Source organism: Periplaneta americana, chromosome 16 (assembly GCF_040183065.1).
Source record: "Periplaneta americana isolate PAMFEO1 chromosome 16, P.americana_PAMFEO1_priV1, whole genome shotgun sequence".
Classification (NCBI taxonomy): Eukaryota; Metazoa; Arthropoda; class Insecta; order Blattodea; family Blattidae; genus Periplaneta; species Periplaneta americana.
This window is the reverse complement of record NC_091132.1, coordinates 174,029,048-174,050,753: the sequence shown is the minus strand read 5'-3', so window position 1 is coordinate 174,050,753 and position 21,706 is coordinate 174,029,048. Positions and strand designations below refer to the sequence as shown.

General features: G+C 33.1%; 1 protein-coding gene across 2 annotated transcripts in view; it reads left to right on the top strand.

Moving 5' to 3' along the window:
- The window catches only part of LOC138691971 (zinc finger protein ZFP2-like), a 105,661-nt gene that overhangs the window by 6,324 nt on the left and 77,631 nt on the right, over positions 1-21,706 (top strand). For both annotated transcript variants that reach the window (XR_011329996.1, XM_069814668.1), the window contains exons 3-4: positions 15,134-15,231; positions 16,526-16,645. Coding sequence is in view for 1 of the 2 variants with exons in the window: in XM_069814668.1 (XP_069670769.1) it covers positions 15,134-15,231; positions 16,526-16,645 (218 nt within the window). In the remaining variant the exon portion in view is untranslated. The remainder of the gene's footprint in view (positions 1-15,133; positions 15,232-16,525; positions 16,646-21,706) is intronic.

The following is a 21,706-nucleotide window of genomic DNA, read 5'->3' as shown; positions in this document are numbered from 1 at the left end:
TAGGTAACAAAACATTCATATTTATATCTCATTTGTATATCCAATATAACCTTAATTAAACACAAGCCAAAATTTTACTTCTAGAGTGAAAAATTACGAATAATTTTTTCATTACTCACCTTTGTAACTATAATCAAATCGAGTATGCAAATACTGTTACTTTACTCATGCAACATACAACTCCACTGTTATCAACATCTCAACATCAAAATTTACCATCTAATAAAAATGTCTCACTGTTCTCCCTGTCTTACTGTACCCACTTCTCCCTAACCATATATGCGCGAATCCAGAAATGTACATAGAGTGTTAGTTGGGAAGCCGAGTCGTAGATGGGAGGATATTAAAATGGATTTGAAGGAGGTGCGATATGATTGCAGAGACTGGATTAATCTTGCTCAGGATAGGGACCAATGGCGGGCTTATGTGAGGGCGGCAATGAACCTGCAGGTTCCTTAAAAGCCATTAAGTAGGTTACAACCAACGAGTTTAATTTCTTTCCTGGTGGCATTCAAAAAGGATACCAGGTCGACTGTAGTGCCATCTGTGGACGGCTTATATCTTAAGTCGACAACAGCATTTATTATCTTACCATCCATCTCTCTTGCTGTGTCGGTAACAGCATGCTCTGCTATACCACAGCATTTTATTCACAATGCAATTCGGTAATAATAGCAGTCAGTAATTCTGACCTTGGTATTTCGAAATGAGAACAGATTAAGTTTGAATTCAGACTGTACACTTTTACTAAGGTGACCAACTCTCCCGTATTTCAGTTAATATTTTTGGATCATCCCTGCTCCCGTATTGTATGCAATTGGCTTACACTATGAGAAAATTGTAGGTGAGATATCTATGAACGCCAGTACTTACTGCACCAATCAATAGTACAACGCCGTTCAAAGATACCTGACCTACGATTTTATGATCATGTAAGCGAAATTTCCAACCCTGGGATGTCAGGAACGAAAGATATAAAAAATTAACAAACTTTGAAACATTTCCGCTAGTTCTCAATAGATGGAACCATTATTGGGGCGGTTAAAAAGTATCAGGGAAAATGATTATGTAGATTAAGAATATATTCTCATAATTGGTAATATCAGCGATTTACAGCTAAATCCAGTGTTTTAAAATTACTGGTATGAAAAATAGAATTCTATATTGCGGGTATATTTATGTACTGTCGGCAGTACTGACTAGTATCTTCGTCATTTACTCAGAAGTAGTAGTAGTAGTAGTAGTAGTAGTAGTAGTAGTAGTAGTAGTAGTAGTAGTAGTAGTAGTAGTAGTAGTAGTAATTTATTCACTATAAAAATTGTTGCAAATCATGACTTCAATCTTATTTCTAGGTCTTAATCTAGTTTCTGATTATACCATAGGCATATATTTATGAATTTGTAACATTGTCATTGCAGGACATGTGCTGACACGAGTTAAGGAGAATTAGAACTAAGATATTATAAAATAATAATAATAATAATAATAATAATAATAATAATAATAATAATAATAATAATAATAATAATAATAATAATAGTGTTCTTAATAGCAATAAAAATTTATACGCCTTTACAATTACATATTAGTACTTTCATGCAAAGTCTAAAGACATAAATTCCTCTACAGTATATGGCAGACTTGCAGAACTGTAGCTCCTGAGAGCACTGCTATACTCCCCTTTCTTACCCCACCCACCTTTTCTACCAGTGCGGTCATGACGTTCTAGTTACGCTCGGTTGCATCAACATTCATTCTCGCGGCGGCAGGTACACAATACGCTATCAAGAATTACAAATGAGCAGATAATAAAGTCCTTAGGAACATACCTTTAGAAAGTAAGAGAAAAATGAATGAGGGAAATAAATAAGTTAAAAGACATGTAAAATAAATTTTAAAATGTATGTGTGCTAATAATGTAAGAAGGTCTACCTATGTGTAACGTCCTATTACTAGTAAAGCCGATTAAATCCACTTTTTGTGTAAAATAAGTTAAGTACAGTCCCTGACATTTCTGGTCTTAACTGGTCTTACTAATAATAGGACGATATATAAATTGTACGTTGATAAGTGAGTGATAGTTATATAACCGGATGTCAATGCTGTCATTCAACATTGTAACGCACTCCAGCCAAATAAATAAATAAATAAATAAATAAATAAATAAATAAATAAATAAATAAATAAATAAATAAATAAATAAATAAATAAATAAACAAATAAATAAATAAATAAATAAATAAATAAATAGATAAATAAATAAATAGATAGATACATAAATAAATAGATAGATACATAAATAAATAGATAGATACATAAATAAATAGATAGATACATAAATAAATAAATAAATAAATAAATAAATAAATAAATAAATAAATAAGAAATTAAGTTAAATAAGTAAATAAATAAATAAATAAATAAATAAAGAAGTGAATAAATAAATAAATAAACAAATAAATAAATACATAAGTAAATAAACAAACAAACAAATAAATAAATAAATAAATACATAAGTAAATAAGTAAGAAAGTAAGAAATTAAGTTAAATAAGTAAATAAATAAATAAATAAATAAAGAAGTGAATAAATAAATAAATAAACAAATAACTAAACAAATAAATAAATAAATAAATAAATAAATAAATAAATAAATAAGTAAATAAGTAAGAAATTAAGTTAAATAAGTAAATAAATAAATAAATAAATAAATAAAGAAGTGAATAAATAAATAAATAAACAAATAAATAAATAAATAAATACATAAGTAAATAAACAAACAAACAAATAAATAAATAAATACATAAGTAAATAAGTAAGAAAGTAAGAAATTAAGTTAAATAAGTAAATAAATAAATAAATAAAGAAGTGAATAAATAAATAAATAAACAAATAAATAAACAAATAAATAAATAAACAAATAAATAAATAAATAAATAAATACATAAGTAAATAAGTAAGAAAGTAAGAAATTAAGTTAAATAAGTAAATAAATAAATAAATAAAGAAGTGAATAAATACATAAGTAAATAAGTAAGAAAGTAATAAATTAAGTAAATATGTATATAAGTAAATAAATACATAAATATATAAATAAATAACTAAGTAAATAAGTAGGCCTAAATAAGTAAGCAAACAAACAAATAATTCGCCTACTGCAGTTTAAAGAGAACTGGAACATGGCAAAATCTAAACCCGTGAAGGAATACTACTTCCAAAGGAAATAGTAATATGGTTATTTTGTTGTTGAATACGAAAGAATTGCTTGTTTACTGTGTCCCATCCAATTTATATTCCACTCGTCATTTCAATATTAAACCACATTTCAACAAAGTCCATATTAAGAATTATGGAATTCACGAACTTTCGGGTAAGTTCATTATTACGAACTGTATATTGATTATTTATTTATATATTGTTAAATTAAGGACGTCACTCATTGTGTTCATTTTGAATTGACTTTCAAGATTCATTACTTAAATGCTATAAATTTATGTTTCCGTAGGTGATGATAGGAGAAAAGTTTTCGAAAATCTAAAACAGGTTAGGTGCAAAGAAATCTCAAAGAAACTACTTACAGGAAATCTAGCATAATTGTAAACCTTGAAACGAGATAACGCATTATAAAAACAATACATTTCTTACAGTCCTTTTTGTAAATTACATGCCGCCACTGATGCACTTTGACGAAAAGAGAAGGTAAATAACTCTACGCGGAAGTCGATCATCCCCAATAGAAGTGAAGTGAGGCTGACGTCATATTTCCCCTTCTTACGGGTTCTGCAGGCCTGGTGTATGGCATATGAATCAGCAGCAACTTGTTGACTGTGCTTTTAAATTTATTTTGTTTACTATAACTAAAGAAGCTACACTTACACCAACAGACTGTCGATTACTATCGATTAGTAGAGTCAGATATCTTTGAACGCCAGTCTACAGTACACTGGCGTTCAAAGATATCTGACCTACGATTTTATGATCGTGTAAACGAACTTTCTATCTACGGAAAAAGTCAGGACCAAAGATATAAGAAATTGACAAACTTTGAAATAGTTCCACTAGTTCTCAATAGGTGGCCCTATTATTGGGATGGATAAAAAGTACTTGGGAAAATGTTGATGTAGATTAAGTATAAATTACTCTCATAATTGACAGTATCAGCGGTTTGCCGCTAAAACTAGTGCTTTTCCCATACAATATTGGTGGATGAAATTTGAATTTTATAATTCAGGTAAATTACAAAATCACTATATTTTCCCACAGTTAAAGATAGACTAACCGTAAAGAATTATGAACCATCTTACATATCCACGCAATTTATGACTGGACACGGAAAATTTAATTCATATTTTGAACGTTTCAAAATTGACAACCCAAATGGCTCTTCATGTCCCTGTGAACACCCCACACAAACAGTCGACCACCTGTTATTCCAGTGCCCACTACAAGAACGCCAGAGATACCGGCTAGAAACCCACCTTAGCATATGCGATACAACTTTCTCACCACCAATTACAAAAGTTCTTCTGAAGCAATGTTGCGTAAAGGAATTTCACATATTTATTACAGGTGTATTTAAGACCTTGTAGAAATAACAGTATTTAGTAACAGTGTCCTATTTATTCTTTTGCAGCCAAATTTGTAACTTTTAAAAGTATGGTTATTATGTTGAAGTGTAAGTGTTGTAGAGGATGCTTGATTTGTTGTGTATGTGAGTCATAGTTATGGGATGCTTGATTGTGTTTGTGTGACTACTGTGTATTAATTTATGATGTATGTTAGGGAAAGTTGCTTAATTGTGTTATAGAGTACCGCTATAAGAAATGTTTTGTTTATGTGTTGTAACTGTTTTCTGTATGTATCAATTGATGACTGATGTTTGATTTGCAATCGCAATGTTTAAAATACGGAATGTTTAGGTCTTATTTCCATTGTATAAGCTAATTTATTTTCTTTTCAATTTGTTTTATTCTTAGGCCTAATTTTTGTGTAAAACTATAGCCCTAGCATACATATGTAAAATAGGGCTACCCCCCATTGGAGATACAATAATAATATGTACTATTGGCGACACTGTTTTTACCTTCGCCATCTATTAATAGAAGTAGTAACTAAAGAAGCGATACTAACATGAACAAGTTATCTGACACTACTAATCGATATAATTTCTTGGTGTCAGTGAGCTCTATACTAAACTGGAGGCACCACCGCTATGCTCTTTCCTGTCTGAAAGCGTGACTGTAGACGCCATGTTGAAGAGGGTATTCATCTCTCTTTCTACCTAATGTGTTTCAGTGAGTCTTTCGTGAGGTTGATATTGCACATGCGCAGTAAGCAATAAAAATACCGTTAGTGTAAGATAGCATTCACTGCAAGAGAGACAAGGACAAAACTATGTTAGAAAGAGATAGTAATACACCCCGCTCAGCATTCACGTCACGCTTTTAAAGCATTGAGTACTTTAGTATAGAGCTCACTGGTGTAAGTGTGGATTCTTTAGTTATTATTTCTATTTATAGATGGCGAAGATAATAGTCACTGCTGCCAATGGTAGATAAATATACCCGTGTTATAGAAATCAAATTTTCATCTCACTCTATTGATTGTAAAACAATACTGACTTTGGCTGGAAACCGCTGTTATTGTCTATTAGAAGAACAATTTATGCTTAATCTACATAATTATTTTCCCTGACAGTTTTTAACGGCTCCCAATAATGGTGGCACCTATTCAGCACTAGCGTAACTCTTCCAAAGTTTGTTAATTTTTCACGTGGTTAGAAAGTTCGCTTACACGATCATAAAATCGTAGGTTGGATATCTTTGAACATCAGTGTACAATTCAAGTTCCGGTAATCCTGTAATCTTTGGTCTTACTTTATACACACGATTGTGAAGCTTTTTTCTTTTTCAATTTCCATAACGGGATAAAAATTTTAATCTTCTGCAGGATCTTGATGACAAATACAGGGACATCATTTTATTTTTACTTCAATTTTTATTGTACCTGAGTTTTTGAATGTACTTCACTCCCACCCCTTCTACTAAGGAAGTTCCAACTCCACACAGAACCAAGACCGCAGATAGTAAGCAGTACTGAGTTACTGAGTATAGTACGTTCCAGAAATATGTTCGCGTTTTCCAGTGACGAAAGAGCTTTCAATATTGAATCATATTTTCGCACAGGTACTGTCCGTTTGCCTACGTCGCATCCCGATTTCCCCCACCTGCTTCTGCTCGCTCCTCTGTAAAAGCTGGGCTGTCTTAGCTCTTTTCTGAAAACGTTAATTTCTGTTAGGAATTGGACGTTTACGTAATATTATACAGTTGTTTAATTTAACTTAAATAAAAGGGCCTCGTTAAGTAATTAACTGTCACGTGATTTCCTCCCTTTCTACAATCCTGCGGCATAACCACTTGGACGGACAGTAGATAGCATGTCTGAGTAATTTTATATTTTCGGGTCGGGCAGAAGTGAAGATTGAATTGATAGTACGTAGAGTAGGTACAGAATTATTTCAACATGAGTTACTAGTACGAAGGACGAAACTGGCAATTGGAATTAGATGCAGTAGTCTATAGTGCGATAATATGCACAAAAGAACTGAAGCCTGTATCGAAATGAACGGCCACCATTTTCAAAATTGTGTTTAAATATTCATATTATGATTATTTTTCAATTCAACTTCTTTCTCTATATTGTACGCTAATGTGCTGTAGACAGTATAATATACACTGCATAATGAACACGTTCGCATGGATAACTCACTTCGTGAGTAAAAACACTTATTCTTAATACAGTACTGTACTTTGATTAAAGAAAAACCTAATGAAAATTATCAAACTCAAAATCGCGATATTTCCTAGTTTACGTAAATGGATGAACTACTTTTCTTCCTTCCTATACCTAGTAGAGTGATTTGTGTTTTACGCCAGTATCATCGAACTCCAGTCTTGGAGGGGGGAGCAAGCGGTGTTTCCGGTTCTCTAAAGGTATAGACAGGTTAATATTAAAAATGTTAGTAAAAATAAAATGATGTCCCTGTATAAATACGATAAAATTGAGAAACATTTGAATTCTTAAATATTCACTGATTATACCTATAGCAAATATTAGTCTATTGTACTCAATGTTGTCACCTATATTAAATTCCAGATAAGAAAAATATTGAGCTAAACAAACATTTGATGTGAAATGTATTACGTGCGGTCGATGGAGTTTGTGTCTATAGGAATTAGTTTCTCTTACTATGAAGACAGACACTGAATTCTATAAAGTAATGCATTCGAGCCCCTACCACGCCGTAGCGGAGAAGTGAGAAATATTTTCCCAAATTGAAGCAGCAGAAAGCCGCCATTTGTTTGGAAGAAAACGCGCGGGATTTCGAAACCGCTATTTGAATACGTGTTGTATTGCGTATCCGAAAGCTAAATGTTTTTGTTTCAAGGAACAATACTTCCTTTGCGGTACCTTTAATACCGTGTCTCTACTGTCAGGAGAGTTGCTAGGTTTTCTGCGAGGGAAGTCGGGATATCAGAAGCTAACCTAAGACATTAGACTTGTCAACAATTTATCGCAGTTTTCTGCATAGTGTTCACGTGCTTTTTAATGTAATAGGCCTATTCGCCTCCGTGAGAAACACTAAAATACGAAGGACACACAGTACAGTGAACACTACAATAATTTTTTTCTTTTACTAACAGCGAATAGCCTATGTTTTAACAATTTGCTAATAAATTAATTTTGGAACCGGTACTGCAACAGTTTCACTATCTGACGATGAATCCATGTTTAAACATAGTTCACTAAACTATAAAACGCAGCAATTGCATGTCTCTGTTATTAGTGTAAAGTACGATCACAGTCTACTATATACAGTCGCGAAGCTTGAGGTGTTTTTTTTGCAAATCTCGTGATAAAGCGCTCCAAACGTTTAGCAACTAGAAACAATAGACTGTCCATGGTCGACTTTGGACTGTGTCGTATTTCTATCGAGTGCTAGCTCGTTGCGTATTTCACATTGATGCTTGTGAAATGTTCGTTATTGGTTGTAATGAAAATGTTAATGGCTAAAATATAATAATTGCAATAATAATATGGGACAAGGAGGAGACGTTTGTAGTGCTATAAATTGTAGCAACAGTAAGAGAAAGAGGCCAGAGTTATCCTTTTTACGATTTCCGAAAGATCCAGAAAGGTTCCTGGGTTTCCACAAGAATGCTGTGCAGAAACAAAATTGTTAATTTGAAGTTCTTTGTGACTGTTAGAATACATTATATCCTTAAATTTCACAATGAAATGTTTCAGTCTAACCGAAAGGGCATTAGATACCGGTTAAAGTTCTGTCACTTAGGCTGCTAAATTTCCAGAGGAATAAAGGTTAGGTCTATTTTTTTTTTCAGAGGATATATTTTTAATTGTAGCTATTAATTTTGTTATTATTTTTATGTGTTATTTTACTAAAAATGTAGAAAAATTAAGTTTGTTTTAATGAAATTTATTGATCACGTTTTATTTTCAATTCTGGTGGGATTATCATTGCTTGGGCCTACTTTTTTCTTCAAAGGATATGTTTTTAATTACAGCTGTTAATTTTGTCGTTATTTTTATTTGTTGCTTTACTAGAGACGTAGAAAAAGTCTGTTACAATAAAATTTATTGATCACGTTTTATTTCCAATTCTGGTGTGATTATTATTGCTTAACCTCATCCCACTTTGTTAACTACGTAAGCCTACACTACAAGTACCGGTACACGTAAGTTACTCCATTAATTCATATTTCCATTATTATTGTTGTAAAGAGAAATACAAATTAATATTTATTGGTTTCATAGTTAATTATCGCTATAATCTTGAATGAGTGAAGCTATTATAGTAAATTTCAGTTCGTTTTGCACAAATAAAAATTATATTAACTTATTTCTTGGAGGTATCTTGGAGTTTATGGTGGAATTTAATATACTTCATTATAATAATAAATTAACTTTATGCATTTAATATTTCAATAATGGAAGAAAGGTGTTAATTTTTCCAAAAGAACACGACAACGAAAGTGTAACATATTTTGTCGGCTGCTAGGAGAGAGATCTGCGATGATGAGGCGATACTAGCGATCCTAGTAGTGGGCAACTACCCATGTTTGCATTTTTACTACATATTGAGCTTCGCGACTGTAGTAGACTGTGGTACGATATCAAAACGCTATCTTTCTTGCCAGCCAACGCACTTGAAATACACAATGTTTACTAATTGCGAAAACAGCGACTAGGGACCGGAACGGAATAATCAACAATGCGGTAGAACTAAAAGAAGTATTATTTTGCGAGTTTAGTTGCCTTACGGCAATCAGCTGGGCTACAGACTTACTAAATATCCGCGGATTATCTCTGTGTTTACAAGGTTACCATTTGAGTCGATATATAAATGAAAATATCGGATAATAGGAAATGCAGACTAATTTGTTTAAATATGTTCAAAGCTAATATCTGTAAAATCTGGATTTTTGTCAATCCCGACTCCCTTTAATCGGGACTCAACCAGAAAATTGGGAGAATCCCGCCTAAATTGGGGTACCCGACAACCCTGTCTGTCAGACATAGGTACTGTGTTCAGACTTGCATCATTTTCATAGGAACTCTGAATGTGAACATTCATAACCTCGGTTAATAAAAGAATTAACATGTCAACTTTTTAATTCAATCTGTATTTAAACTGCTGCATGAAGTCAAAAAAGTAGTAGCAGCAGTAGCAGGAATAGTAGTAGTAATAGCCTAATAGCAGTAGCAGCAGCAATAGCGTAAGAAAATGTTTCATTAATCCGTAACTAAGACAGGAATTACTTTCAATCAGTTATATTAAAAAAAAAATATATTTTTATGATTTATGCAGTTTCTGTATGTTTAAGTTCGGTGAATAATTTTATTATTCATGTATGCACTGAAACAACAGCTGTTTGAAGAAAATGAATGATACAGAGTGAGTGAAGGACAATAACAGTGTATAATAACGTAGTTTGAAAGGTAATTACTATCTTCGAAATGAGTTGAACACACTGAGTGATTAAATATAGGGTAGAAACTCTCTCTGCGGATTGCACCTATCCACTTTCGGTTAAGGGAATCTTTACTCAGAGGAAACTTGAAGCATGAAGAGTCACATGGCAAGTACAATAGTTTGTCTTCTGTAACATAATATGGAGAAACAATCGTCGTAGAAATTAAAGATTAACTAACCAGTGAAATATAACATTCCTTCCTTCTTTATCATTATATACGTGTGCATTGCTGCAATTAAAAGCAGCACACAAAAGAACCATACTTATTCAGCTCTACCAAGCAAATGGCCGCTCGTCGACTGTTCAATTTGGGAGCATAACACTAGCGCCAGTGAGCGGTCTAGCGGTTATTTAGTAAGTCTATGGGTACGTCTTCATCTAAGTAACCATGTAGTTGATACAGCATCGTTAAATAACCAAGTATAGTTCCCAGACCAGACTCCAATCCTAAGTAAGCAGTTCCACAGCCTTCTTGATACATGATGTTTACCGTTATGGCGGTTAATCCTTGTGTATTATTTTAGTTCGTATTTGGTTTGAGCGTGTTTTGGAATATCTGCATCCCTCGCAACTAAATCATTTTATTATAGAGCATTTATCCAATATTCAGAAATTCTTTTTTTGTCATTTTTAGATAGGGTTGCCAGATTCAACAGGAATCCAGGACAGGTAATGAGACTGCGTACCTGAACATGGCAATGCATTTGGATTAAATCAATTTGCAATACAAATGGTTTTATTAGTTTAATTTCAACTAAACTTTTAATTTTGTTACATTATTGCTGTATTATGAAACTTCCTATTGGTAAAGCCTGGAAGAACAATGTTGTATTACAGCCTGACATCTTATGCAGAAAAATTGCATGATGCAGAGTTTAAATCTTATCAATAATAAATCAACTTCCAAAGGCAGTGAAGAATAAAGTTTCATTCATTTATTCACTCATAATGTTCTGTACAAGCGCAGGTCTTTCACTACAAACCCAGCATTCTCCAATCTTGTCTATTTTCCGCCTTCTTTTTTGTCTCCGCATATGATCCATATATCTTAATGTCGTCTATCATCTGATATCTTCTTCTGTCCCGAACTTTTCTCTCCTTCACAATTCCTTCCAGTGCATCCTTCAGTAGACATTTTCTTCTTAACTAGTGACCCAGCGAATTTCTTCTTCTCTTCCTGATTACTTTCAGCATTATTCTTCTTCACTTACTCTTTCTAGAATAGCTTCATTTCTTATTCTGTCTGCCCATTTCGCACTCTCCATTTTTCTTCACATCCACATAGCATAAAGGTACTGTCTTGTACTTAATATAGGCCTACAGGTGAGTAAAAAGTATAGAAACAATGTTTGTAACTTTCTTATTTCTAATTTTATGAAGAAACTATTAATACAGAAGTTTTAGACTATCAAAGAAGGAATATTTTCAAATACTATACTTTTCATTAATAAAGAGTATGCCAACGAGACTGTTTTTTTTAATGGCATCATGTACTCATTTTCCCATTTCTGGATTCTTCAGGTCTCAGTACATACAAAATCATATTTTGTTTTGCCATTTATAAATTAATGTTTTGTTAAAATTACCTCTTTTGATAACAATGTATGTCCACTGAACAAAGGCAAATTTTAACGCTTTTGTACATCAATTTGAGGAGGGTTTGGATTAAACAATTGCAGACAGAAGCTAATAGAAACAAGTGAATAAAGCTAATAAAAATAAATGAATAACAATATTCATACTTTTTAAATTTATAAAAGACACATTATAGGGTATGTACCAGAGTGCTGCATTGCAGTTAAATCGCTCGCTTGAACTCGGTCGAGTGTCGCACCCTCGAGTGAGATACGATCGGTCGTGATACGCTCGTAATAAATAGAAGCACAGTACAAGGTCATCTCACCGACATGTCTTATCTTGTATGGAAGGCGACAGATAAGATACACATATGTTTTGCTCACACGGTAAAAATAAGGCTTTATTTTCTGCGTTTATGACAAACGTTTAATGGAACAGTCAATGGAACGTACTAAAACAGGAACATGAAGTTATAAATAAAATAGTATGAAAAACTTCGATATACAGTTATTATTGCTAATTAATAATTATTCAATATTTGATTTACCACATATATAATATGATAGGTCCATACATAGTGTTCCGCCTATATACTGCGACAATGTAGAAACGTTTTACAAAATATTATTGATATAGCAGTAGATTAATAACAATATTAGTACAGAGATAACGTCACAGAAAATATAATAAAACGAATAATCATGCTGCACAACAGACGCAAAGATTGATACACTAATTATTATTATTATTATTATTATTATTATTATTATTATTATTATTATTACTACTAGAAAACTTGATACAGTTCTTGCATTATCGTGATTGTGTTCTCCGTTTGAAATAATTACATTTACATCCAATAACATCTATCAGATGTGGCAAAAACAAAATCACTCCTGTGTGGGGGGAAAAAAACATTAACCTACAACATTTATATTACATTTTAAAGCAAGTATTGTAGTTGTACTATAGAGAGGTTAGTTAAACACTGCAAAGTTTTGAAATGACAAACATCTATGATGCTACTACACACTAGAGATGGGTAAAAAAAGCGGGAACAGTTTATTTGATACTGTTTCACAATTGAAACTCTTTCGTATCGAAACAGTTTCGTGATGTAACCTGTTCCAACTGTTCCAAAGAGTGTTACACTGCTCCTGTGATCACTTCAACGTTCCACATGGTTCCAACAGATAAACAGTTCAGTTTCTAAACAGCTTTCCTCCTCTTTGCTCTCTGCAAAGGTCACGTGTAGCGCTATCATTGACCTCCAATCGAAAGTAGATATAATATCCATTTTCCACACGGCCTTCGTGCAACAGTAGCCTATGTAGGATTGCGCAATTGTACGAATCAAATTCCCTAATAAATCTCCTAATTATTAGCCGCCATTGATGGAGAATATGTTCATGGTGCCCTGACATAGTGTTAATTATTAATATGCCGCGAAAAATATCATCGGATAATGTCTTACATTTATTAAACTCTCCTAGGGTTATATGCGTTATTTTTACTAACATCGATTCATTTTGAATTGTAGTTATTTTACTGTACCCTTAACAGTAACCTACGAAAACTATCTTTCGTTGTCATAATACACTGAACAGCTGATTTAAAGACGATTCAAGGGCCTTGAAACATGTTCCCGAAGCAGATGAGAGGTTGAAACAGTTGGAACAGTCGGCACTGATGTTGTAAACATAATTCTTATGAAACTGTTTCTTTGAAACAGTTTCGTTCATGAAACAGTTACAGTCGAAACTGTTTCTTAAAAAGAACAGTTTATCCCATCTCTACTGCATAGTTCATCACTGTAACAAGAACGAATGTCTAACGCTCGGCTTATACCGTTCGAGGATTTATCGCTCGTGACAATTTTGCCCATGAGGCATGTGCGCTACCTATCGGATTATGCTATGAACTACTTGGCGCTCGAGCGAAAACGTCACCATAATGCAAGAACTGTATCAAGTTTTCTAGTATTAGTGTATCAATCTTTGCGTCTGTAACAGTTGTGCAGCATGATTATTCGTTTTATTATATTTTCTGTGACTTTATCTCTGTACTAATATTGTTATTAATCTACTGCTATATCAATAATATTTTGTAAAATGTTTCTACATTGTCGCAGTATATAGGCGGAACGCTATGTATGGACCTATCATATTATATATGTGGTAAATCAAATATTGAATAATTATTAATTAGCAATAATAACTGCATATCGAAGTTTTTCATGCTATTTTATTTATATCTTCATGTTCCTGTTTTGGTACGTTCCATTAAACGTTTGTCATAAACGCAGAAAATAAAGCCTTATTTTTACCGTGTGAGCAAAACATATGTGTATCTTATCTGTCGCCTTCCATACAAGATAAGACATGTCGGTGAGATGACCTTGTACTGTGTTTCTATTTATTACGAGCGTATCACGACCGATCGTATCTCACTCGAGGGTGCGACACTCGACCGAGTTCAAGCGAGCGATTTAACTGCAATGCAGCACTCTGATGCACATACACTGTCATCAAAAGAGAAGACAATAGCTTATAAATGGCAAAACAAAATATGATTTTGTATGTACTGAGACCTCAAGAATCCAAAAATCAGGAAAGAAGTTCATGGTGCCATTAAAACAAAAACAGTCTCATTGCCACACTCTTTATAAGTGAAAAGCATAGTACTTGAAAACATGTTCAAAATTTTCCTTCTTTGATATGCTACAACTTTTGTATAAATAGTTTCTTCATAAAATTAGAAATAAAAAAGTTACAAGCATTGTTCCATACTTTTTACTCATCCTGTGTACTACTGGGTGTTCAATTCAAAGTGTGTCATGGCTCGCTGTATGCCGTCATGTGGCTAGTCGATGAGCCTAGAGAATTCAATCTTCCTACACTTTAGCAGAGGCGTATTACCTGTGTGCCAGAGAAGTTGCCTAGCAAGTACGGCGTTCATTCCGAAGAGTACTTACCGATAAGTACGGTGACGCCGGTAGTGGCAGGAATGTGAACTGTTTGGAAACACGTACTGAGGTGAGTTTTTTCTTACTGTCGGGATATGGGGAGAGGGTTAAGACGATTACTTACGTATTTGTTGACATTAACTTTGACGGTCAACATGGACACGGAGCATTTGATTTGTGTTGTGGAATGTTGCCGTACGCAAACGATGATAACAAATACCCTGCGTACGACTTGGCCGCGCAAAACACAGTTCGAAAGAGGTTATGGTAGCACACAGACCGTACAGACCGCCATCTGTTGCTACGCCGTTCAAGTTATACCGTACACGTTCTCAAGTTCAGATTGAACGCCTTGAACAATAGGCAACTTCTCTGACATAAAAGCTGAAACTCGCTTCAAATCGCTGACTAATCAACAGTGACATCATGACACACTCTGATTTCAATTCATAGGCTAATAAACTATATTGTATTGCATACGTTTTCTACAAGCTCACAAACAGCAAACAGGTAATTTTGTTACTCTGTTCTTTCAGTTGTAATGGATGTCATTAAGACGGAACCCGAGGACGACCCTTTGGCACTACCGTCTTACGATGACGTAGTCAAAGAGGAGGCAAAGTCTTCACCAGAGGTAAGAATATTTTTTACACTTCTTATGCACGTCCTCATTCCTTTATATACGAATACTCTTACATTATTTGGTAGTTATAAACTTTATGTATTTAATATAAGAGATACATTTACGGTATTCCCCCCCCCAACCTATACTAAAAACAAAGAAACCATACCGAATCTGACTAGTGAGATATGAGGATGACGCAAACCACGTCGAAACTAGCCAATCAGGCAATTTATCACCAAAATTTATAATATTCAATTCAATTCAGTTTATTTGGCCATTAGACATACAGTTTTAGGCTTCGTCAGAATACATTGAAAAACATATAAATACATTTAAAAAAACACTAATAAAAGAAACAGCAAAATTTAAATAATACAATGAAAACATGAAATAATTTAAAACTTTTAAATTAAAGAAAACTAACTAAATTGCAATTAAACTTATTTATTAAAATACAATTTCATACAAATTTGTGTTGAAAACTCAGCAACAGAATAAAAAAGATTATTTAATAACCAATTGTAAAATCTAGTTTTGAAGCTATTGATTGGTAATTTATAATATTGACTGGGAGCTTATTATATAATTTCATCCCCATAATTAAAAAGTTTGTGTTGCTCTTGTGTAATCTACAATATGGAATATTAATTTGTTCACTATTTCTAATTTCATGATCATGTATATTGGCCACTAATGAGTAATTGTCTATATTTTGTCGAGTGTAAAGTACTAGATCATATATATACAAAAATATGATTGTTAAAATCCGTGATTGTCTGAAAAGTGGCCGACAATGTTCCAGATAGTTTGATTTACGTAAAATTCTAATGGCTTTCTTTTTAAAATCAAGACGCTTCCAATCTTGGTTCCATTTCCCCAGAAAATTAGGGCATATCGGATTATCGACTGAAAGAAATAAAAATAGGCACATCTTAAATAATTTTGAGAAACGCAAGTCGTTAATTTCTTTAACAAATATAAAACTCTTGATAGCTTTGTGCATATGTATTCGATGTGCTTATCCCATGTTAAACTGGAGTCTATAAAAAGTCCTAGAAATTTTGTGTAGTTGAATCTGTTGTCCTTATTTATTAGATAACTTAGGCTGGCAGTTATGTTGATAGTTTTTTCTTGATTAAGCAAGAAACCATTAGATTCAAACCATAAAGCCATCTGTGATAGAGTGTCGTTGTTGAGAGCATGTAATTTATTTAGAGCAGAGGAAGAACATAACCTGTTTAGTAACGTTCATCAGTAAATAATCTTCCAACAAAAAGTAATGACATATCTGTACATTCTGCAGGTAGACACCACAGTGGAGACTACAGACTACAGCTATGGTTCCATTCAGGAAACTGCAGTGCCAGCCACATGTCTTGTGATGAAAACCGAACCTGAGGCAACTAAGCCAGAAGATAATTGGGTATGATGGCCAGTTCCTTTCTCTCTCCATGACATATAATCACATTCTACTATATACAGTCGCGAAACTTAAGGTGTTTTTTTGCAAATCTCGTGATAAAGCGCTCCAAGCGGTTAGCAACTAGAAACAATAGACTGTCCATGGTCGACTTTGGACTGTGTCGTATTTCCATCGAGTGCTAGCTCGTTGCGTATTTCACATTGATGCTTGTGAAATGTTCGTTATTGGTTGTAATGAAAATGTTAATGGCTAAAATATAATAATTGGAATAATAATATGGGACAAGGAGGAGACGTTTGTAGTGCTATAAATTGTAGCAACAGTAAGAGAAAGAGGCCAGAGTTATCCTTTTTCCGATTTCCGAAAGATTCAGAAAGGTTCCTGGGTTTCCACAAGAATGCTGTGCAGAAACAAAACTCTTAATTTTGAAGTTCTTTGTGACTGTTAGAATACATTATATTCTTAAATTTCACAATGAAATGTTTCAGTCTAACCGAAAGGACATTAGATACCGGTTAAAGTTCTGTCACTTAGGCTGCTAAATTTCCAGAGAAATAAAGGTTAGGTCTACTTTTTTTTCAGGGGATATATTTTTAATTGTAGCTATTAATTTTGTTATTATTTTTTATGTGTTATTTTACTAAAGACGTAGAAAAATTAAGTTTGTTTTAATGAAATTTATTGATCACGTTTTATTTTCAATTCTGGTGGGATTATTATTGCTTAGGTCTACTTTTTTTTTTTTCAAAGGATATGTTTTTAATTATAGCTGTTAATTTTGTTGTTATTTTTATTGGTTGCTTTACTAGAGACGTAGAAAAAGTCGTTACAATAAAATTTATTGATCACGTTTTATTTCCAATTCTGGTGTGATTATTATTGCTTAACCTCATCCCACTTTGTTAACTACGTAAGCCTACACTACAAGTACCAGTACACGTAAGTTACTCCATTAATTCATATTTCCATTATTATTGTTGTAAAGGGAAATGCAAATTAATATTTATTGGTTTCATAGTTAATTATCGCTATAATCTTGAATGAGTGAAGCTATTATAGTAAATTTCAGTTTGTATTGCACAAACGAAAATTATATTAACTTATTTCTTGCAGGTATCTTCGAGTTTATGGTGGAATTTAATATACTTCATTATAGCCTAATAATAAATTAACTTTATGCATTTAATATTTCAATAATGGAAGGAAGGTGTTAATTTTTACAAAAGAACACGACAACGAAAGTGTAACATATTTTGTCGTCTGCTAGGAGAGAGATCTGCGATGATGAGGGGATAGTAGCGATCCTAGTGGTGGGCAACTACCCATGTTTGCATTTTTACTACATATTGAGCTTCGCGACTGTATATAGTAGACTGTGATATAATGCTGACTAAGTGCAAGTTTGAACCAATAAATTATTGAGATTTGCGATAAAATAATGAGTCTAGGAAATTGTATATTTAGTATGTAGAATTACATTTGTTTATAGATCTTTTGTTATATTATTAAGTTTTGTACTTGTGAACTATATCAATAAATCAAATCAAATCAAAAATATAATGCTGACTAAAGCGCTTTCAGAATAAGAAGGCATATAAGGCGTAGCTAGTTCAGGCCGGTCTATCTCGACTAGCCAGTGACAGTGAAGCGGTGTTGCCTAGTTAAATCGTCGCGAAGTATAATTGACCAATGGCGTTCTCTCATTAGTACAAGGCAGCCAACATAAACACAGATTAACCAACTTCGAAATTTCAACTGAAACATTTCATTAGGTAGGCCTACGGTACTGTAAATATGCCCATGCATCTTTATTATCACAACCTATTTTAAGTTTACCATAACATAAAATAATTAGAGAAGAAACATTAGTAATAGAACAAAAATGAACACAACAGTAGTTATTGAATTGAAGCATGAATATGTAGTGTGTAATACAACCAACACAGTAATAAAATATGATTCGCTTACGATCGGTATTCAAAGATGCAGCTATTGAAAGCCACGTATTCTCCTTCATTTTCTCATCTTTATACGTCGTAAACGTGACGATTTCCCTCAACACTCAATATTAGAATCTCATCAAATAAAACTTGCTCCATGATGCACAGCACAGAACAAAATAATGCATAGGTTATGTCACGGTCTTCTTGCTACAAAATATAAGACGACAAAATAGCTTTTATATGGCAATAGAATGAATCTAGTGGGCTGTGATCGGAAACGTGAACGCCAAAGTTGAAACTTGGCCAACTCTCCGTTCCCGATCCCGGGCTCCGACAAGCTTTTCGTTAATTGTGAATGCTCACATTTAAATGTACACATTTTAACAATTTTACCGTTTTCGTTTTCGTTCCGATTCTCGTTTCCGGTTTATTGTGAACCAGCCTTTACCGTAACAATGTCTCTTGAAGGGATTGCAATTGGCTCTGGTGTTTCATCTGTTATACGCAAAAGGATAGTCCTATAATCACAAGCGAGGAGTATGGTATTTTTGTATATAATTTTTTTAAACGACTAACATATGACGCAGTGCGTGTCAGTTCTTCACAAACAAAGAATCTGACTGCAGAGGCGTGTGGTTTAGAAGTGCATACGGGCTATTCCATATGAAATCGATCAGTAAAAAACCTCGCATTTTTTTATACTCTAATTTTTTCCCTACTTATACAAGGTGCTGAAGGGAGTGCATTTTCAAAATTATACTATCGAAAGTCAAACGGTTTTCGTATTACTGAGCGACAAATTTAGCGTATTTTATAAAAACAAGCCTCTTTCAGCGCTCAGAACTCTGGAACCATTTACTGCAGAACATTGAACGGGAGCTCATTTTGAAGCTGACATTTGGTAGGTTATGTTAAGAAGTAATCCTTATTTTTATTGTACACAGAGAGACAGATAATCTGATTTTACTTGTTTTTAGGCTTTTTGATGATTTGTAAAAATGTAAAAAAATATTGAGAAAAAACCTTGCATTATTAAGAGGGATTCGGCATTGTTTGGTTAGTGGTACGGCAATAAGTTTCGAGGGTATTAAATAGATTATTTTCACACGCCTAGACTTGAACGGCGCAATACCACACGCATGGGCCGAGAGCTGAAGATAAGCGAGCGTTGGGCGTCATTTTAATCCTGTGTTTATGAAACCGTGTGATAAAGCTAGCCTAGCCACGACTGCTACACGACACATCACGTGTTTATGTCTCCTGGCCTTGCTTGTCTGGGCTAAATCCCGCCTCCCAGTCAGCTGGTTAGTTCACGCGCGTACTATTTATTTTCTTTATTTGATATTTTCAATATTTTCTTATCAACGGTGCACCAGTATAAAATTTGTTTATTTGTACTTTCAATGCGGAATCTAACCATATATTTTAAAAATATTTTTTCGTTGCCGAAGGCGTCGTAATGAGGAAAAATCTAAATTTCTCCATTTCCATAAAAAGTAAGAAAAACTGTTTACATGTCAATATAAACTATAATTTCTCAGCATCAAAATAAACCATGATTTTGATGATTGGGTGAAAGGGTTTCGGAGCCACAACAGTTTAAAGTTGCTAATTTTATGAAAATATTATGAAAATACGATAAATTTAAATATTATTAATTTAAACACTATTAAATTCTGATGCCTCAAACTTTGCACAAAGCATTATATCACAGTTGTCTACGGACAGAAAAAGTTTCATTGTATTTAAAAATTGCAAGGTCAATTTTCTCTATATTTCGGTCGATTTGAGACTGAATAGCCCATACGTTATCTTATATTCTCGGACAGGACAATTAAAATAGGTGGTATTCTTGAATTTACCTCTCCTGGAAAATAACGCAAAACAAACGTGTTAATTATTTGTACAATTTTCAGAACCGTGTATTACTTCATCGTACGATATTTGAAGTACATTAGTAGTATGTGTTAGCAGTGCCATTATAATAGAACGTGGAAAGAAGAAAAAAGGTTACGATTTTCACTTTTCATTGGAATATTATACATGGTATAAGACGAAATATTGCATAAACATATGAGATATTTGGATGATATTGTAAATATAAACACTGCTGCCTCTTTTTCCATGAATTATACGAAGCGCATTAACAAGATTCTTCCTTAAGAGCGTCAGAAAACTTTATAAAATGAAGCACATTAACTACATTTCACTTTTAAAATAAATAAATACAGGCATGCTAGGAACGAAGAGATTTTATAATTCCAAAACTCAATTTCTGTTTTAAACAGCTTTCGTTACATATATTACACGTTATAGGTTTTTTTTCTAATATACAATTTTATCTTCAATATATTAACGATATTATTGGATTACGGTTTTCTTATTCGCTTCTGTACAACTACCTTCACTCGTAGGTTTATATTGCCACAGGCCAGAGTGATAGAACATAGAATCCTGGACTTCTAGGTATGTATAAGCTTGAGGATTAAATTAAATTAGACAGACTTGATTTAACAAAGTAAAAGAAAGTAATCTTCAGTTTCAATATGAGTACTGAATTAGGCGTACATATGAACAGATATGCTTATATTCTTAGCCAGAATATGGGACCCTGGACCTCTAGATATGTAAAAATTAGATGATAAAATAAAATTAGATAGACTTAGTTTAACAGAGAAAAATAAAAAAAATCTACAGTTCCAGTATGAGTACTGAATTATATATGAACACACATTATGATTACGTTGCATTATAGCCAGATTCGTAACCAGAATGTAGAACCCTGGACCCCTAGGTATGTATAAGCTAGAGAATTAAATTAAATTATATAGGCTTCATTTAACAGAGGAAAAATAAAATACTTTCCAACTTCAATACTAAATTACGTATCTACAGATATGTTTTCGTTTTGTTATCGCTAGATTCTTAGGCTGTCCCTACAAACAAACTGTACCTTATCTCTCGTCTGGAGAAATAAACAATAATAAATTCAGCTTTGCTGTACAAGGAAGTCTGAGTAAGAATTAAAACATTCTTTCTGAGACATTAGCAAAGTAAATGTCTACAAAAGTAGGTTGCAGCCACCAAATTACTCTTCAAGGAACGACCACTCATATAA